Below are 20,254 nucleotides of genomic sequence, written 5' to 3'. Positions count from 1 at the left end.
TAATATGAGGAGAACTTTCCCCCCCAACCCCCCCAACCCCCCCCCCCCAGATAACTGGGATTTTGAATTTTTGTCAGTGGACTTCTCTCCTGTGAATAACCCACTTCTGTGTTTTCAGTCTCCTGCCTCCAGTCCGCCTTGGAGCTCAGCTTGACCATGTGCAGATATACTGCACTTGTGAGTACAAGCCTCAAAGAAAAAGTTACATAAGTTTTTCTTTTTCTTTTGTGCTCTAGGATCTGTGAGCAATTTAACCATGTAGCCCCAATTACAGGTGGGAAAACAAGTTTGCCCCATTTTTCAAATAGGTTGGTGGTATAATGCTTCATGGCATGAGGAGAAGAAATGATACTTTGAAGAGGCCACCTAAGTTGAAAGATTATAAAGCATTTTTTTACAACTTTAGAATGATCACAAAATATCAGATTATCAAAGATTTCTATAGCATTTTTTTTTTTCTAGAATAAGTGACATGGGAGAAAAGGGTTGATAGAGGGAGGGAAGAGGTAAAAGTTGGGAATGAGCCAGGCTATAGGAATTCAAGAGGCAGAGAATGGAATTGTGAAAAGAAATGGAGAAAACTAGGGGTGTTTCCCTCATTATAAAGTCAATGATTAAATAGGACTGATCTGAGTAAAAACATTCTATTTCCCAGTCTACTTTCTGCTTCACCTGTGCACTGTAACCTTTCCTTCCCAGCAGCCTTTGTTTCCAAGCCCTACCCTTCTTGATTTTAAAGACTTCATCTGAATTTAAATGGCAGAGAGGGAAATGATCTTCTGTCTCCCACCATCAGGGGAGGTCCTGCTTTATTGCTCAGAAGTAATCCCAGCTGATGGGCAGCCCTTGATTTTGAGGAGAAGGCTAAAAATTCTAGGGAGTCCTTACCCACAGATGTGAATGTGACTTCTATGCTCTGACTGCCTCTGGCTCCATGCGTGCTGATGAACTCACACGTGTAGATCACTGTTGTTCCAGAGGAGCCACTGGGACACTGAGTTCCATCAGGTTGGAGAGTGTATCTGCTGCAGCCTGAATCTGTGTCCGTCTCAGCAATTCCTGCAACGACAGAGCAGTTCTTTTGCTGTCACAGTTGTCTGACTCTCTGATATAGTAACAAAGAGGCCAAATCAGTGAAAAGGAGCTTTTTTTTAATATTAGATTTAGTTCCTTTGAGAGGAGAGGTAGGATTATATAGTGGTTAGGGCTGTGAATTCAGGAGCCTGGGTGTCTGGGTAACTCTAGCATTTACTAGCAGGGTGTTTTTGATAAAGTCACTACGATGCTCTGTGTCGCACTTTCTCCAGATGTAAAATGGGATATATAATAAGACTTATGGCCCAGGATTAAGTCAGGTAATATGAATTAATATTTGTAAACAGAACAGTGCCTGCCCCCTAACAGAGACCATTAGTTATAGTGGGGGACTCTAAAAACAAAAACAGAGTTGCAAGACACCAGCAGGTGATTTCAACTAGAAAAAAATAAAAGATGTCATTATTGAAAGAAGGAAGAAACAAGACTGGAATGTGTGATATTCATCTCCTTCGAGGAACATTTTCATACCTTGTTCCGTCTTTTCAGTTTATATGTTTTAGTGGACATTTCAACTTCATTCATGCTTTTTCAGGTTATTAGTAGTTTCTCCTTCAAAATAGTTCCTCTTTGATTATTTCCTATTCAGCATTTTCCATTCCCAAGAGGCCATTCCCTCCCAGCCATTTTTAGTTCTTGCTGATATCTCTGTGATACCCTCTGAATTTTTTCAACCCTACTTCCCCTCACTCTTTCCTTCAACCTTTCCTACTACCACATATTTTTAAGGCAATTTTGCAAACACTGTCAATCTTTCAAAAAAAAATAAACAAATGCAATAAAGCTTGTGATTAGTTCTAACATGAATGCATCTTACTCAGTCTTGGCTAACTATTCAATGACAGTTAAAATATTTCGATTGCTGTGTTTTCTCTAGTCCTCATATTGGTTTTTCAATAAAACAAACTGATTTCCATCTTCCCTACTTTGAGCAAATTATTTCCTAGTTCATCAGCTAAGTGTTTCTACTCATCTCTAAGACTAAGCCCTGCTCAAGCAGGAACAAGGAACTGGTCTAGGGAATTCCAAAATAGCTGAGCAATAGTTTCAAATAGCCCTAGACAAGCCACATACAGAAGTTTCCAGGAGCCCCATACCATAAAATGCCTATCTCACTATATCTCAAGTTATCTTTACAGTCCACTGAATTCTTGTGATCTGAGGAGACAGGGAAGCCTTGGCCCCTGACGAGAAGCAGCATAAACTAGACCGCGGAACACTTGTGTGAGGAAGCTGAGTGACCTGTTACAGACACATTACAATGCTAAGGTCTCCACCTCTAGACAGTATTTGCCCTCGATTTTCTGAATATGAGATGAAAATGAGGGGTTGGACCAGATCCATGGCTCTTACTTCACTGTGCCCAAGAAAATCTCCTGTGAAATTTAATTAAATTTAATGCTCTTGTACAGAGTTCAAACCCAGAAATTCTGATTTATTTGCCCTACGATGGACCCCTGACAGCTGGTCTTTTCCAAAAACAGCTAGGATGACTCTCACCTCAGGGCAGCCAGGATGGAGACTGCTGGTCTGCAACAACTCTTACTACTTCTAGTTGCTTCTGTACTTAGTCCCTGAGGCTGGCCTGCTCCTGAAGGCACTTTATAAAATGATTTGAAAGCCACAGACTTATTTCTGCTCAATAAAGAAAAAAAGTCTCACTTCTTTATCTCTTACTTATGCCCTGTTTAGCTTCAAAAATAATATTTTATATAACACACACATGTAACACACTCACAAATGTAAGTGGAGCAACTGGAAAGAAAAGACATAGTAAAGGGGGATAGTAGGATGGGAATGGATATGTTGCTCCCCACCTTGTCATCATGTGTCTTGACAGTCAGACAAGAGGGGTTTACACACTCTTGTAAAGAGTAAATTGCTCTGAATCTCCATGGCCCAAAGGAATAGCATAGGCTGCCAAGAGGAAGTTCACGGAGTCATTTGGAAACAGTTTTACTTGTGGGCAATAAGGAAGTGAAGGCTCCATTATTTTTGATCATCACACCACCTAAACAGAGTTATTATGAAGCTACAGATTTTACAGTTGACCTTAAATCCAATTGGTCAAAACATTCCCATACAGGCAAAATGAGTACTAAATACAGGTAAGCCAGAAACTGCACCAATAATGGTGATTATTAGCACTTGTACTACTACTACTACTACTACTACTACTACTACTACTACTAGTTGTCATGTTAAACTATTGCTTCTGCTACCATCACAGTGAATATCATTAGTTGCCACCTGATGATTTGAAAAATCCTCCCTATTGCAAAAAAGATCACCCTTTTACATCGAGAAATTCCACCAATTCCATTACTTCCGTTCTGCCTTATCTCTTGCCAGAGTGTTTTAAAAATGAAATGCAAGCACTTCTGAGAAGAGGTAATGCAGTCAGTTCTATGGCTTTCTATTGACTTGGAAACACAGGTGCTGAAAGAACTTGTGGAATTTGAAGAAAGATTGTTGCAGAGAGGGGGCAGCCAGAGGAGGGGGCGGAAGGGTAGGGTGCCAAGAGCAGAAGCTGCATTCATCAGAGAACTGATTGTGCAGGTCCCCAGGCAGCAGGTTCAGGCAGGAAGTCCATTGTTTCCAGTCTGTCCAGCCTGCACTGGGCTTTGGAAATGGCTGAAGAGTGGTGGCCCCAGAGAGGTCTCTGAGCATCTGTACCTCAGATTTCCTGGTTCCCCAGCCAGAGGGCAAGGTATTTCACTTCGAGACTTGAAAGCTTCTAAGTCAGTACCCCGGCAACTTTGTAGGGTCTTTCTTCCATCTGGCAGTTCCTTCAGGATGCCTACACCTCCTCTTCTTTAATAATCAGGAAAGTGACTAAATGTACCCTGTGTCAACCTTTTCAACAGCTGCCAGAGGACTTTACCATTCTTCTGACCACTTTAAAGTTGAATATAGACACTGCTGTTGAAATGCACTTTGAAAATAAATGTGCTCCAGAAAAGTTGCATGTAAAATGATCACTAATCAATTTTTAAAATAGCTTAAAATAGCCCAATGGCAAAGACTTTGCTCAACAAAACCTTACCACACTAATGCACTTCATGGGCAAAGTCATATTTTACATTAATGAATTATTACTTTAACGAGGAGCACATCATATTGCCATTTCTTAAGGGGAGGACTGAACCTCATCACATGAGATTTCTATGTAGAAATCAGTCTTCTGCTTCAGTATGAACTCTGACAGATCAGCTTGCTCCAGCACTGGCTCACCAGGCATGCATAACAGAGTCTCGTCTAGACAAATTCTTGTCTCGTGAAATAGTACTTGAGATGAGTTCCAGTTCTTCCTTTTTTTTTTTCCTTTTCTTATCATGGTGACCTTGGATAAGTCATTTCCTATGGACCTCAATTTCCTTATTTGCAAATTAAAGGGGAAAAAATGCCAACTTCAAACTCGTGGCCCAATTAAATGGGATTGAAAACGAAAACATACTCTTTTAAAAAAATGAGTAATTATAAACTGTTTTATAATGCAATGACAATGTTGTCAATTTATTATTATTATCATTCTTCAGTATAAACCAGAGGGTGGGGAACTCCAGGTAAGATCTCAGATCTAAAACAAGTAAACTGGGTCGGAAATTGACATGCAATGATTAAAAACAGAAAGATATTTAGTCAGAGATACACAATTAGATAATATAGAAGAAAGTGTGAATACAAAGGCAGAGAAGCAAGGACAGATGCCATGAAAAGAGACACAGAAATGAGACATTCCAAGTCAGACTCTAAAGCAAAGCCAATGAAATCATTCCTAGTTCTTTCTTAAAGATGGAAGAGACAGAAGATACAAGCTTTTCTATAGCGAGAAGAGGCTGTGGGCTTAAGTCACCAGGCCTCCCTCTTGGGTCTTCTCCACCAGAATTTGTCTGTAACCCAAGCATGACACTCCTATGCATGGTTTTGGAATTTTTTTCTAGAATGGCCAAGATGGAACTGGCATCAAATGAAGTACTTTCTCACAGTCTGACGTCCTGGGGGAAAAAAGGCCTGATATTTCTTCTTTGATCCACCACATCTCCCAATTAGTTGACCAGAAATCAAAAACCTATTTGCAAGAGGGCATCAAACTTTCTTACCTTGAATGCTTATTTTCCCCTCCTGATTCCATTCAATTCTACTCCAGTTAACATTAATCTCACTGCAACAGTTCAAAGATGCAGGACTGTTGTCGCATGTCACCTTCATTTCTTGAATTGCCAAAATTTGGATGGGTGTAACAACTATATTTCTTTTGGCCTCATAGTCAAAAATATCTACTGTCAGTTTGCAAATATATTCACCTGCATAGAATACACAAAAGTATTTATTATTATCATATTCCAAAAATCCTTAGAATGACAGCTTCGTCTCTCATTACAACAGTATAGGAAATATCATTTTCAAAAGCACCCGAGACTTGGACTAAACCAACCTAAAGGAATATTTAGGATGTGCACATGGTCAGTGTAGATATTTCTGATGCCACAAGGTAAAGAGATGTTCTAACGAAATGGTAGAAATCTCAGGGTCTTTGCTAAAGACAAATGTGTGGGAATGGAAGGGGTAGAATGGAAAAAATGGAAAGTCTTGGAGAATTCAGAAGGTGATGGATGGTTTGGGCATCCTATCTAATGCTGACAAAACCAGAATCAACACAGATGTGAGAGGCCATGTGTCTGCAACCCAAGAGACACCCCATTGACATCTGTGTAACAATGGGGTTATTAATTTTTAGAATGCCAGGTGTACCACTGGCCTCAATGAATACTTAATACCTTTGCTTCTGTGTTTGCTAATGGGTTGTGGGTGAGAAGCAGCAGGAGGGAGGAATTACAATCTAGTACAAGAAAAGTTGTTTCTTTCCTTGTGATGTATATATGTTCACTATCTTGATTATGGAGATAGCTTCGCAGGTATATACTTATGTCGAAAGTTATTAGATTATACAATTTAAATATTTACAATTTATTGTACATATTATACATCAAATCTACCTCAACACTGTTGTTTTTCTTTTCTTAAAAAGGAAGATTTTATTTTTATTTATTTATGCATATAAGAACTGGGGTGTAGGCCAGAGGTGCAGGGGGTAGGGGTGGTGGTGAGAAGGTTCACCAGAGACAGAGTGGGGAGTGGAACAGCAGATCTACTGAAATACACTGTGGAGGGGAGCAGTGGTGAGACAGAAGTCTGGTGAGCCACGTGGGTTAGCTCCCTGGTGAGAGATCAAACTCGTGCTGCAGTGGCTGGCAATAGCTTGATAGTGCTGAGACTTTAACCCCTGTGCCACCGGAGAGGCCCTAATGAATTTAAGAGTCTGCTTTTTATCTCAGATTCCAACTTAGAAACCTTGGTAAATGCAGAAGACTGTATTTTTTTTTTTCCAAGGCTAAATTTGCTTGACTCATATATCATAGGATTAATTTTCAATTTTGAAAAACTGAGCCTGGTTGGATTTCTTTATAAGAGTAAAGGATTTTTTATGCCTTGCCTCTTTATGAGTTCATTACTCCTTTTCTGGAACCAGTTCTCAGCTGGAAACTCACCTGCATCACCCTGAGTGATGTTGTAAATAGTGAGATGTGACACTGAGGTCATGTTGTTGAGCACATAGGTGTAAATGTAGAACCGGCTGCTGTTCTGGATGTCTGAACGCCCCTGGACATGGTGCCAAGACACATTGGAGGACGCAACTTCAGTTTCACACATAAGAGTTACTGTATCCCCGACAAAGATGATTTCTGGTTCGATAGAGAACTTTGTCTCATCTGGAAATCCAAAGAAAATGTGTTAGAATCCCAAAGTAAGTGATTGTTACTGACCCTGTTAGGGGGAAAGGATGTCCTGAGCAAACTCCATAACAGGCTTTGTGGACTCCACCCCCACTCCATCAAGACACTGGGAACTACAGATCCCATGATCACCAAAGGGAAGGTTGCAAGGACCTGAGGGTGGAGTTAAGCAGCTATGTTCTCTGAGTATTTAACTGGCCATGCAGCTGAGGGCATGCTCTTGCCCTGACAGCACGTGGTTTTTCACCAGCTTGATGGGTCATTGGGATTCCAGGTCAGCAGAACAGGTAGGACGCATTTATGAACTTATCTGCTTCTTTTTCTCCCTGAGTTATTCATTTCCCCATTTCCCCTTCCCTTGTAAATAAACCTTTGATTAACCTTTTGTGTGTGTCTGCGGTTTAGCATTAATAAGTCCCCTTTAAGCAAGGGTGAGGGCCCGCAGTCAGGCACCCCATTTTATATTGGGGTTGCTCTGTAACAACCCCACTCTCCAGATGCCATCCCACTACAGATCCGTGGTGCCACCTAGAAGATGTGAGTCCTCCTGGCCCCATCCCCGGGCAGCTGGTCTCTGAGGCCCAAAGATTTGCAGCCTGTCAGATTCGAGGGGTAAGGATTCCACTGTGTAATTTTTGCACATATAAACATTCTCCTTGATAGCAGTGGGGATCTCAAAGCTATTTTCAGAATTTCAAAATGTCTGGTAGAAACCTACACTTTTGTTTATGAAAAAACTTTTGCTTATTAGCATTGCTTATGCATGCTAATTTAAGCATCAGTTTTGTTTGTTACTGACTTGAATAATATCAACTGCTTGTTACTGGTAACTTGTATCTCATGCTAATTGAAAACTCTGTCTTATGACTTTGATGATCCAAAAATGGGAAAATAGTTTAACTTTTGATAATAACGTCTACTTGGGATATAAGAATTTTTTCAAGACATAATACCCATGGGCCTTAAGCATGGGAGCTTCAGAGATGGGTCTGGATTGGAGTCCTGGTTCTGTGCCAGGCATAGCTGTGTGGCCCTGGGGAACATGCTTAAGCTCCCTGAGTCTCAGTTCCCTTGTCTGGAAAATAGCACAGTGGGAGTCCATTGGAAGGTGATTGGAGAGAGTGGTAGCTATTATTGTTTCCATGGGAAAATTCTAGAGAATAGCTACATTAAGTCATTTCACAGATAGAAATAAAAACACAATATTTGTTACTATTGTATGTGCTTTAATGGTTGTTCTTTGCCTACACAATATGCAGTTTTTGCCTCTGAGTTGTGTTTCTTGTGCTGTCTTTCATGAATTCTTTGTGACGAGAAAATCTAAGTCAAAGAGAGCTCTTTACAAGGGGCTTCATGCTCACACAAACTCCCTCCATATTATAATCACAAGAATAAGAATACCATAATATTACTTTGGATTGATATGATTGTTTAGTTAAAATATCAGGTATTTACCACATTTTTTAGGCATTGGAGTAAAGTAAGATTTTTTTTCAAATTCTCATTCAGCTGTTAGTAGAAGCAAAGCCTTCTGTGAATATTTAACATAAGGAATTTGCTTTGAAGTCACACAAACTTGTTACTCCCTAAGTGTCCTAGAACAAATCATTTACCACTCTGAACTTCCATTCCCTCACCCATAAAATGGAGATAATATCCCCTTCATAAGATATATGAAGATGAAATGCATGTAACATACTAAGTCCCAAAAGATACAATGATATCATCTCTCTTTGCATAACTATTGTTGTCAGTAATAACTCCACAAAGCTGCTGGTACATGGGGGTCATGTGAAATTGATTATAAGTTTATTGGGAGTGATTAAAGAAGGAATGTTCTGGTCAAGGGCCTCTGTTGATTAATCAGACATCATCAGAGGGTTGATATATAACTAATTAAAAGAAACTCCTGAAGACTACCACCTGCCCTTTAGTATTCATAAAGATGGAATTAAAAATTAGTTCCTAATACCAACTCATTCATTCTGCATTTTTTTGTTCTTTTCCTCTCTCCTGCCACCCCTCCCCCATATAATTAAGATATAATTTTATATGTATATTTTTTAAAGACACTCAGTCACTTGGCTTTTTTGGAGATGCATTATGGGTAAGTGTCATCAGCAATGTGGACAGCAAGATGAAGGGTGAGTTTCCTCTTGGAAGTGCACATGGTTCAAGTTCATGTTTATTTGTCTAAGGCTGCACATAGCTCAGAATCACATTCTGGCCTTTGAAGGAGGACCAGATAGATATAGATCCTCTTCAGAGAGAGGTATCGAGCACCATTCACAATGACTTCCCCACTTTGTGGGAAAGAAGGCACGGTGACTACAACACCTTTGTGAACTGTGCTGTGAGCTACCTGATTCTGGAAGGACAGCCATTTATTCATTTAACTGGGTGATTAGCCTCACAAAGAGCAACTGAAATTTTTGGGAAGGGGGAGTCACAACTGAAGATTCCCTGTACTAGAGTCAGTTATTCTCTGCACCATTCACAACCATACATAAAATGATTCTTCCAGAGCAAAAATCCCATCGGTTGGTGAGGCAGCTTAAGGAATCAGGAAGGGGGCTTTGCTGAGTCTGTGTGTGTCAACATGTCCAGGCCAAATGTTCCTTTCTCTTTAATTTTCTAGTTTTGACTTAGGTGATTGTTGCCTTATTTACTTGAATTTTCATTTTGTTACTTTATTTCACTTATATTGTAGTACTTTTCTTACCAATGTTTATATATCTTTATTGCATTCAATGTTTTTTAAAAAAAAACAGATATTTAAATATCACAGCAGAAAATGTACAGAGAAAGGGTATAAACTGCACAAGGAAGGCCTAAGTCCTGAGAAGGGGTGACCTTTCTCCCAGTATGCACAGAGCAGCCCCTTCAGTGCTCCCCCAGTGCAGAAGGCATTGCTCTGAAGAAGACTCCACTCCAAAACCAGCAACCTGAATTACCCAAACACCTGCCACCTAATTTCAGCCTAACAAATCTCCAGCTGGTCCTCTTACTACCCCTTCAACTAGCAACAGGTCCCCCACCTACTAGCATAAGAGAACGCAACTCTGCACCCCATTTTTTATTTTTTATTTTATTTTTTTTAATTTTCTAGAGGCATGTCTTATTTATTTATCTATTTGTTTGTTTGTTTGTTTTGGTTTATACATGCACTGGGTACAGTCAGAAGCCGGGAGGGTGAGAGAATTCACCAGAGCCAGAGCAGGGAGCAGAACAGGCAGAAGGACCGAAGTACACTGCTGAGGGGAGCAGCGGGCGGCAGGAGAGGTCTGCGCACCATGTGGGACCCTCCTCCGGTGGCCGGGGAGCAGCCGGGGATCAAACGGGCGTCGCAGAGGCCGCGGGCAGCTTCGCAACCCAGCGCTCAACCACTGCGCCACCTGGGAGGCCCTGCACCCCATTTTTTAAAGCGTGGGAGAACATCTAAAAATCGGGAGTTGTAGCACTATTGTACCACAATCAGTAGTTCTCAAATGTCCTGTCCAGCAGAATCACCTGGAGGGCTTGTTGGAACACAGACTGGCGCTGTAGGGCCAATTGCATTTTCAACAAGTTCTCAGATGGGACCAATACTACTGGTCAGTTCAGGAGGATGTGGTGGGAGGCACACTTTTGAAAACCATGGCTCTGAAATCATGATGGCCCCTATTTCATATAAATGCATCACAAAAGTAGTTTTAATTTTTTTGAATTTGTTAATTTTTAAAAATCTATGATTCCAGATGGCTCTGTGACCCTTTTATAATATCTCTGCCTCCTGTACCTGCAATGCCTGCTGCAGCTGCAGTGGCACTGGCCAGGCTGGGAGGCTCTGCTCTGGCTTAGAGTAGGAGGATGGCATAAACCTCTATGTTGGGGACTGGAGATCTCTCTCCAAGGACACCACAGTGTGCTGTCCTAGGCTTAAGAATAACATCACCATATCTAAATAGAATCATGTATACGAGATGTACTGTGTTCTACTTACTACTATGGGCATGTACTGTGTTCTACTTACTGCTACTGGCAGCTTGAAAGGAGTTGTAGTCCATTTTGTAGGTCTGATTGAGGTTCTGCATCACTTGCTCATTGGCTTTATGCATTAATTCAGGTGATGGTGTTGTAGTTGTAACTTCATATTTTACAACCACACTCCCGGGCCTGGAAGGAAACTATAAGTTCAATAAAACAGCAATTGACCTGGAAGAGTCTCTAGCTCTTTCTGACTCCTTTCCAAGGGAAATCAAAATGACAACAATAGCCTGGGTACTTTCATCCTTAAGGGTTCACCAAAATAAACCTGTTTATTGAGAGTCTGAGACTGAACCTGTACACTCAAAGGTTTACATATGGGTAAATGAAATAGCCTCTGGCGGTGAGTGAACTCAGTCTCATAAGCTGGTCCCAGGATCTCAGCCACAATGTGGACTCTTGTCATATAGTCATGCTGGCTCAGAGTTACCAGATAACAGGAATATCAAGCAAAGTCAAATGCTGAATGTCTTTGTAAACACTCTTGATTTTCAGATTCACAACTAATTTGGGGCGGGGGGCCACGGTGAAAATCCACTCAGTGACATCCTGGTGCTCAACTCCTGGGGGAGCCATTCATATAGCAGTGTGACCCTTGCTGGCTAGGGAGTTTTTCTTGAAGAAAGCATCATCGCATGACATCATTCCATTTTTATGTTTCTGAACTCTCTGGGCTGCCAGCTTAGCCTATATTTTTGGAAATTTCTTATGTGCATAGAATAAACATGTCTTTTTCTCATCTAAGTAGCTGCATCCATGAGCAGTAAGCCTCTGTTCTTAGTATTTCATTCCCCTTTAAATCCCAGTAACCTGGCATTGTCTTCAACTCTACCCAAGGGCTCCTGTTGAACATCCCAGATGAAGTCCCTCTAATGGGCCTTTTCTCCTTCGCTAATGTGTTGGTCTCCACCATTGCATAGAATTGACCCAATTACAGTACTCTTACCTGAATCCTGTCACCCTCACCAACTTGAAGCCTGGTAAAATACGGTAACCTTTCTGGAACTGGAAAATAAAACAAGTGTCATGAATCAAGGTCCTGTGAGAGAGATGTCTAAAGATTTGAAACAGAAAGCTCATATTCCTTATCACCCTGGGTAAAATTTCTTTGTATTCTGATAGCTGAATCAGCAGATCTTTAAAGAAGTAATTCCTATCTACTTATGTCAATCTGGGTTCTCCAAGAAGTAAACACTTAGGGAAATGCCTAGGAAAGAAATTGGAGAAAGAATATAGGAGAGTGGTGGGCCTCCCCGGTGGCACAGCGGTTGAGCGCTGGGCTGCGAAGCTGCCTGAAGCCTCTGCAGCACCGGTTCGATCCCCGGCTGCTCCCCGGCCACCGGAGAAGGGTCCCACATGGCGCGCAGACCTCTCCTGCCGCCCGCTGCTCCCCTCAGCGGTGTACTTCGGTCCTTCTGCCTGCTCTGCTCCCTGCTCTGGCTCTGGTGAATTCTCTCACCCTCCTGCGCTTCTGACTGTACCCAGTGCTTGTATAAATAAATAAATAAATCTTTAAAAAAAAAAAAAATATAGGAGAGTGGGAAAGAGACATCAGACCTTGCCTTGAGTGAAAGAGAAAAGGAAGGAGGTTGAATGAAATCACCCTAAACTGAATCTGGGAAGGTTCAATTAGATCTTCAAAGTTGTCTCCTGTCTGCCAGACACAGATCCGCGGTGCTTGTTCATTTTTAGCCAACAGCAAGCACTGTCATGCATTTCAGAGGCCCTTGGTCAGTTGCATTCCCTATAGCTGGAGATCTATGAGGTGTATTCTCATGACTGCCACACTGCCTGATCCCTCACTCAACACTGCAGCAGTGGTTTAACCAATGTGGTTTTTTATGATGTTTGTATTTCACCCTGTTTCTGTGAATACCAAACCCACAGGAGATTCATTTTGATTCAAGTCATATTTACAGGGCACATGCAAGTGCAAAGCACTGTGCCAGGTACCTGGATGGGTGTGACACAAAGAATAATGTGTAACTCTTTCCTCAAAAGTATATAATTTAGTAGGAATATGCATGTGAGGAGGGTTCTCATGCTGTGCAACAGCATGACAAGGTAGGAATGCAAATCAGATACCTAGCTCCTCTGAATCAACACCCATTATGGCACCCAGAGAAATTTGTGCATGGAGTACTAGGTAGAGTGGGAGGCTGCTCCTGACCTGAGGCGAGGGCCTGCTGCCAAGCAACTTAAGGGAAGGTATTACCTCAGCCTTCCTATAGTACTTTCCGTAATGCCAGTAGGGAAGCTGTGCTCCCAGTGAGTTAACTCAAGCGAAGCCATTTAAGTTTAGATAAATTAATTCAATGTAAAGCACTTAGAACAGTGTCTGGCACACGGTTGATAATGAGATAATATTTTATTTTTGCATGAATAAATGTGAAAACAGCTTAAGTGTAAATGCCTAGAGGACCTCTATGCAGTCTCTTGGCAGCCTCTACCCAAAAGATATTAAGGGTTTCATTCATGCGCTCTGTGAAGATGAATAGAAATGAAACCATTGGTGCTTTTAGGACAGAATCTTGAACTTCCAATTAGAATGCAATGATTAATGACATCAATTTTTATCTAAACCAATTCTATCTTGGAAAGATATTCCACCTATATAAGTCGAAATGGTACAAAGTCACCCCCGAACACTAATTGATGTGAGCTTTTCTTAATTCATCATACTAGAGATGTAGGAATAATTTTGACATCCACATTGATGAATTCTGACAGATCTAAGCAAATTATTCACTGTGAATGCAATAGATTCAGTTCAGCCCAAAGAGTTTGTTGATAAAGAAGTTCCTCAGACTAAAACCTACTGCTGTTTCCAAGTCAGTCTTGTAGGACCTATACAGGGCAGAGGAGGAGTTCCTGAGGTCTTCTTGAAAGCCCACATTGAGTCTGACCGACATTCTCAGGGTAACAGCTGCTGCAAAACATAGGGCAAGATTTTAAAATCTCATGTTAGTAATTGGGTATCCATAGAACAGAGAAACATTTGCTTCAATTGATGTCCAAAAGCCACTCAACAAACACTTAATGAGCAGCTACTCACCTCCCCGGAGCTGACAAGAAGGTCCCGTGGGAGGCAGTCCTTTAAGGCAATTGCAAGGGTGTCCTGAAGAGCTGTCATGCTCTTGACAAGTGAGATTGTGGAGGCATCTTTCCTGAGGCCACTGATAGCCTTTCTCACAGGAGCACCAGATTTCATTTCCAGCAGGTCTGCAGACTATCATCAACCAGAACAGTGTGGAGAGAGAAGGTGGTTATCACTTTTGCATTTATTGACTACAGATATTTATCTCACAAGAAATATAAATTTGATTCCATATTGCCCTTCTAGGAAGTTCAATAGTGCTGCCTGAGATTCATGACTCCTGTATGAGTCATCATGTTATTGGGCATGACTATCTAGCAGGTGATTGTGGGGGTTCTTCCAGGGGATGCTATGACCCTACCAAGGTAAACATATTCCTGGACATAGAGTGTATGGTAGCCAACCACTAAGATATCCCCTGACCATCCTAGCCTCTAAGTATTCACATTCTTTTGTAATTTCCGTTCATATTTACACTAAGTTTGGTTTTTTGACAATAGAATGTAGTAGAGGTTGTGAGAGACACTATGGCTTCTCTTTTGGTTGCCTGCTCTTTCTCTTTCTTTCCCTCTTTCTCTGTCACTCATCACTCTGGGAAATGAAGGGGAAAGTAGGCTGCCACAGCAATAGAGCATGTTATTGTTCCAGGGCAGCCCCGATACAAAACGGGTTGCATGACTGTGGGTCCTCACCTGCGCGCTTAAAAGGACTTATCAATGCTCTACTGCAGGCACACGAAAGGTTAATAAAAGGTTTATTTACAAGGGAAGGGCAAATAAGGAAATGTGCAACTCAGGGAGAAAAGTGGGAGACAAAGTTTTAAAAGCATCCTACCCGATCCGCCGATCTGGAATCCCAGATGGCACTCTGAGAGCTGGTCGCAAGCCAGGAGCCGTGAAGCCAGGAGGCAAGCGAGAGAGCGAGAGCCCCCAAGGCCCATGTGTTTGGTTTTTATACCAAACCTGGCTGCTTAACGCCACCCTCAAGTCCCAGCCACCTTCCCTTTGGTGGTGATGGGATTTGTCTTTCCCAATGTCCTGATGGCTTTGGTCTGGAGTGGGGGTGGAGTCCACAAAGCCTGTATGGAATTAGCGCAGGACATCCTTTCCCCCTAACATTATAAAGCAGCTTCTATGGTGAGGAACTAAGGTGCCCACCCAGTAACTAGTGAGGAACCCAAACCTACCAACAATCACATGAATGAGTTTGGACATGGATCTTCTAACCCCATTAGAGCCTCCAGATGACTGCAAGTCTGACTGACTGACAGCTTCACCACAACTGCATGAGAGATCCTGAACCCAAGCCACTCAGTTTAGCTCCTCCTGGATTTCTTGCCCCCAGAAACTATTGACATAACAAGTTGTGCATTTATTTATTTTTTTAAGATGCTAAATTTTGGGATATCTTGTCATGCAGCAATAGCATGTAAATACAATAACAGTGTGCTATTGACATTCAAGCCAATTGTGAACAGCCCACAGATTCTGATCCCCCTTTAGGACATTGAAAAATGCTCTGAGAATAGAGGACTTTGAGTTTATTTCTAAAATTTACTAAAGTCAGGCCACTTAGAACTATCTGTTCTACAGATAGCATCCAGGCAAATAACTACAGAGCAACTACCTAAAGGAAAACCATCCAATCATTACGGTCATAGTTCTAAGTTCACTATACCCTCCCCCCACACCCCCCCCCAACACACCCTTTTTACCTCCTCCCTGCGGTCATTTCTTTTAACTATCAGAAAGGATTTACTCTCTCAATGTGCAAATGACCATATCTTGCTGGTAGGATAAATTAAACTTTCCAAGATCATTTGCATTAAAAAAAAAGAAACTTACTAACTTGAGTTGTAAATTTGTCAAACTGAACTTGTAAACTTGAGTTAACAAGTTTCTAAAATGGTAGCATTCCTGAAGTCCTGTGCTTCCAGTAGAACAAATAAATCAGGAAGAGTATGTTGGTATGTCCTTATTGCATGTACTTAACAAATATTCAACTAAATCTCAAGTGTTCACAATCGCAAATGAAAACATACTACTGATTTATTCGATATTTGATGGTCTGTTTTATTTACTAGATTTGCTTTCTGGTACCCAAACAGACACCAGAAGTTTCCATCAAAGACAAATTGGAAACCAAATCTATCAAATAATTCATTTTCCCAATATTTAGGGGAAATTATTTTATGGAAAGATCAGTGCTGATCTTTCACATTGATTTTGTGAGACGTTCTGTGGAATAGATTCCTGTGTGTACAAATACATTTGAGAAACATAGAAGAAGCTCTCCAGGGCTGGATGATTTACAAGGTGCATTGGCTGTTTCTGATCAAAGAAATTAATGGTAATGGTGAAATTTGATGGAAAATTGCATCCAAGAGGAGCTGTAAGGCAGCCACTTTAGGTCCAGTAACTACTTTTTAGCCTAATAAAGCCCAATATCTGTTAGTGTTTTCTGATTTACAAAACAATAACCTTGGATAGGACCAGGACCTGTGGCTTCTCACAGATTCTGTGGCATACCAAGTGACGTCCCCTAAGAGAAAGGAGGGCTGTTGGGAAGCATGGTACCAGAGGGTGCTTGATGTCTTGCGGAAAAGAATTTCATGAAACACCAGAATAAAGCCAGCAACAAAGGCTATTGGGAAGTTACAGGACAGAACACTGTGAGAGGCAGCAGGCAGTCTCAGAGAGCAGGAGAGCTGCCCTGAGGAGGCAAACAGTAGGGCATTTAAGTTTTTTTTTTCTTTCTGGCAGGGAGGGGTCTTAATTATGCATTGCTTGCTTCCATCACTCCTCCCAATTTCCCGGACTGAATGGAACTTCTCCTCCCTCCCTCTTTTCCAGTCAGGGATACTGTAGTTAAAAGATTTTCCCAGCGTCCCCTCACCCCCATTCCGGACCTGCCAGAGCTTATCTGGTATTTGCAATAAAGCGATAGCCCCAGCTGCATCTGGACAGACAGCAGAAATGCAGCTGTGGTCCTCTGGGGGTGTGTGAGAGCTCCTTTTCTGTCCCTAACAGAGCCAGTGCAATCTTGAAAGGAGTCAGTAACCATGGTCTAGGGTTCTGTGTCATGCTTTGCTTCTGATCCAGGCATGCATTTAGTTCCTATTTCCTTACCTATGATGCCAAAAATAAGGGAACTTGCTTCTTATTAATATGCTGAACCAGTCTTCACTATACCTCCTAATTGCCTGAGGTAAAAGGACCTAGTAGTTTGTCAGGAAGGCCCTGGCCAGACCTTGGGAGCACTTTGTGACAACCAATACACAAACTGTAACAGGGTGGTCCCCAGGAAAGGGGGAGGTTCCCTGCCCCACCCAAGGGAGGGTGGAGCTGAGCAGGAAGAGGAGAAGCTGAAGAAGAGACTAAGGAAGGAAGCAGGATGGAGCCAGGAGACCTGGAGGAGGCGCATGGAGCCTAGAGACACGTAAAGAAACTGCACTTGTCTTTTGGTCATGGACTGGGTGACACAGATGTGGGTGAGACCTGTGGGGAGGTGACAATGGCAGCTTTTATCTTGATGTTGATTTTGCTCTTTTCCTTCCGGGCTTGTCCAGTTGTTTGTGACCCTTTTCTGTGGGTCCCCACTGGAAGATGCTTTAGACTTGTGGCAGGCCTTGGGGCCTTGCTCTGGGCCAATCCCATTTGGATGGACTTTTACCCACGAGGGGACGGGTAACTCTGGGTGCTTGATTTAGAAACTAGACTCTTTGCCTTACCTGTATTGTTTCCTAGTTTTATTAAAGTTCCTTTTCATTAAAGTCTCCTATGTTTTGTGTTGATGCGGCGGATGGCAGAACCCATTTAGAATAGGCAGGTTTGCGGGGCTTGGGCTGCCCCTCTCCCTGTCCTATAACAAAACCACTAAACAAACATTTGGTTACTATTTAAAATAAGGAGACTCTGGCTGCTGTGTTTACCAATAGAAACTTGGTTCTGGAAGGCTCGTGTGGTCATAAAATCACACTACTGGGTCATTTCACATGTCTACTAAGTGTACTTTTCTCTAATAGTAATGAGTTCAGACAGCATTTCTCTTGATATGCCCAATTCATGCATCTTTTACTCACCTGTTGTCACTGCTATGCTCAAAATATTGGTGGTTAGGTCAGTGTCATTCCCTTGAATTGGAAAGCTGAGACTGTTCAAGTAAGCTTTGATAGGCTCCAGGAACGAGGCATTTTCAAAACTGATCTCAATATCAACAGTATACTCTTTAGCTGCAGGACTACTTGTGGCAACTGAAATGGAAGCAGATGAAAGTTGTGAGAATTCATGGGTGTCAGAGAGAGAGAGAGAACATTATCGATATTTTGACATTAAAAGATAATAATGGGAAAATGTGCGTGCTGGACATATCATCCTTTAAGAATTTCTAGTGAAATTTTCAAAGAAAAAGAATTTGTCTACTCATCACTACCAAGCCCCCTCTGTGTGGTGCTTCCTCTTTATGCCTTTACTATTTAGAGGAGAAGGGAAGCTGATCTGTCTGGTCCCAGTGTTGTGGTCTCTGCCCATTTAACAAATTCACAGGCTAAGCTCAGAACTTGTCTTTTCTCTCCATTCCCACAATGCCATTGGTGTTCAAAGCCAAGGACTGCTGTGTGGAGGGAGAATGGACTGTAATGGGGTAAAAATAGAAACACGGAGACTTCATACGGAAGCTTTGGCAAAGTCTATACAATCTGTGCAATGGTTCTGACTCATAGGAATGAGTCAGTGTGCTTCCAACACCATTCAGTTGGCAGGCATGTACTGTGAACATGCATGGTTAGAAGACCTCTGCAAAAAGTTTTCCAGTTAATTCTCTTTGCACTTAGCCTACGCACACAGCGTAGACTCTCTGTTCTTCTGTATTGCCAGTATCCAAAAGCAAAATTGGCAATTGGAAAGTAAAATAAAAAAGATCATCAGCTCCTCATTGCTTTTCTAAATTTTCTGGAAGCTGGTTGACCAACTGGCATTTTAGATGCCCACCTTCAGGTAAGTCAGACTCTGTGTGTGTTTGTGTATATATGTATATATATGTATGTGTGTGTGTGTGTGTGTATATATATATATATATATATATATATATGTATGTATGAGTGTTCCTTCATAGTTTCCCATATTACATCATGTCTGGTCCACAGTGGTAAGCGTCTTAAGGGCAAGAACTACCTCCTGGGGCCTCCCTGATGGCGCAGCGGTTGAGCGCTGAGTTGCGGGGCTGGCCGCGGCCTCTGCAGTGCCGGTTCGATCCCCGGCTGCTCCCCGGCCACCGGAGGAGGGTCCCACATGGAGCGCAGACCTCTCCTGCCGCCCGCTGCTCCCCTCAGCAGTGTACTTCGGTCCTTCTGCCTGCTCTGCTCCCCGCTCTGGCTCTGGTGAATTCTCTCACCCTCCCGCGCTTCTGACTGTACCCAGTGCTTGTATAAATCAATCAATCAATCTTGAATAAATAAATAAATCTTTAAAAAAAAAAAAGAACTACCTCCTTTACTTCTCATGGCCTTACTCACTCTCTCTGGCATGGGTCTCACTACATAATAATTACATGCCCAATCAATTCTTATTAAACCTGTGACCCTCTGAGTTGAGTCACAGATTCACTTATTGCCAGAATTGCTCATTCTTGGCTGAAACATAACTGGACAGAAGCCATGGGCACAGTTAACAGCTAAAGAAGAACCTCCAAAGAATAAGAGAATTTTCTATACAAATGCATGGAGAAACCAAGTTGCAGCTTATTTTATCTTGTTAATTAAATTAGCTAAAAATAGTGAATATTCACAAAGTCACTACTATAAAGTTTAAGTCAAACCTGGAAGTATGATGTATAGTTTACCATAAAGTTAAAGTTCTCTATCTGTTTTCTGTTAAGAGTAAATAATTTTCCCATCATATTAAAATATTTGTTTTAAATGTTTGGAACTATTGATGTGAAACACTAAAACAGAGTATAGCCTTTATGGGAAACTCCAGTTGTTAAGTGCTGATTGCAGAAAGTTGTAACACTTGTTCACTTAAAGTTACCAACTATGTTTGTCCAAGGAGGTTGAGTTTTTTCATCAACAGGAGTTGAAAATTAACTTATTTTGGCATCTTTCGACTTCCTTTAATTAACTCAAAATGTTTAAAAAAAAACAAACTGTGCAAGTTTTCCTTAAATTAGGAAAGCTCTATTTCCACTTGTAAAAATGCATTTACAAATAGAACAATATAATTTTTAAAACCCAGTGCAGAAT

The 20,254-nt window shown here is 41.6% G+C and overlaps 1 protein-coding gene across 2 annotated transcripts in view; it reads right to left on the bottom strand.

Moving 5' to 3' along the window:
- ADGRF5 (adhesion G protein-coupled receptor F5) overlaps positions 1 to 20,254 on the bottom strand; it is a gene marked incomplete at both ends in the record, with an annotated part of 54,061 nt that overhangs the window by 19,608 nt on the left and 14,199 nt on the right. The window contains 8 exons of one of the 2 annotated variants that reach the window (XM_084256575.1): positions 889 to 1,059; positions 5,199 to 5,402; positions 6,648 to 6,869; positions 10,906 to 11,048; positions 11,866 to 11,924; positions 13,739 to 13,848; positions 13,975 to 14,148; positions 18,098 to 18,268. In XM_084256575.1, coding sequence (XP_084112701.1) covers positions 889 to 1,059; positions 5,199 to 5,402; positions 6,648 to 6,869; positions 10,906 to 11,048; positions 11,866 to 11,924; positions 13,739 to 13,848; positions 13,975 to 14,148; positions 18,098 to 18,268 — 1,254 coding nt within the window. The remainder of the gene's footprint in view (positions 1 to 888; positions 1,060 to 5,198; positions 5,403 to 6,647; positions 6,870 to 10,905; positions 11,049 to 11,865; positions 11,925 to 13,738; positions 13,849 to 13,974; positions 14,149 to 18,097; positions 18,269 to 20,254) is intronic. The other variant, XM_084256574.1, reaches the window with a different exon arrangement.

This window comes from Talpa europaea, assembly GCF_964194135.1.
Source record: "Talpa europaea genome assembly, chromosome: 2".
In the NCBI taxonomy this organism is placed as follows: Eukaryota; Metazoa; Chordata; class Mammalia; order Eulipotyphla; family Talpidae; genus Talpa; species Talpa europaea.
This window is presented reverse-complemented; position numbering and strand designations above follow the sequence as displayed.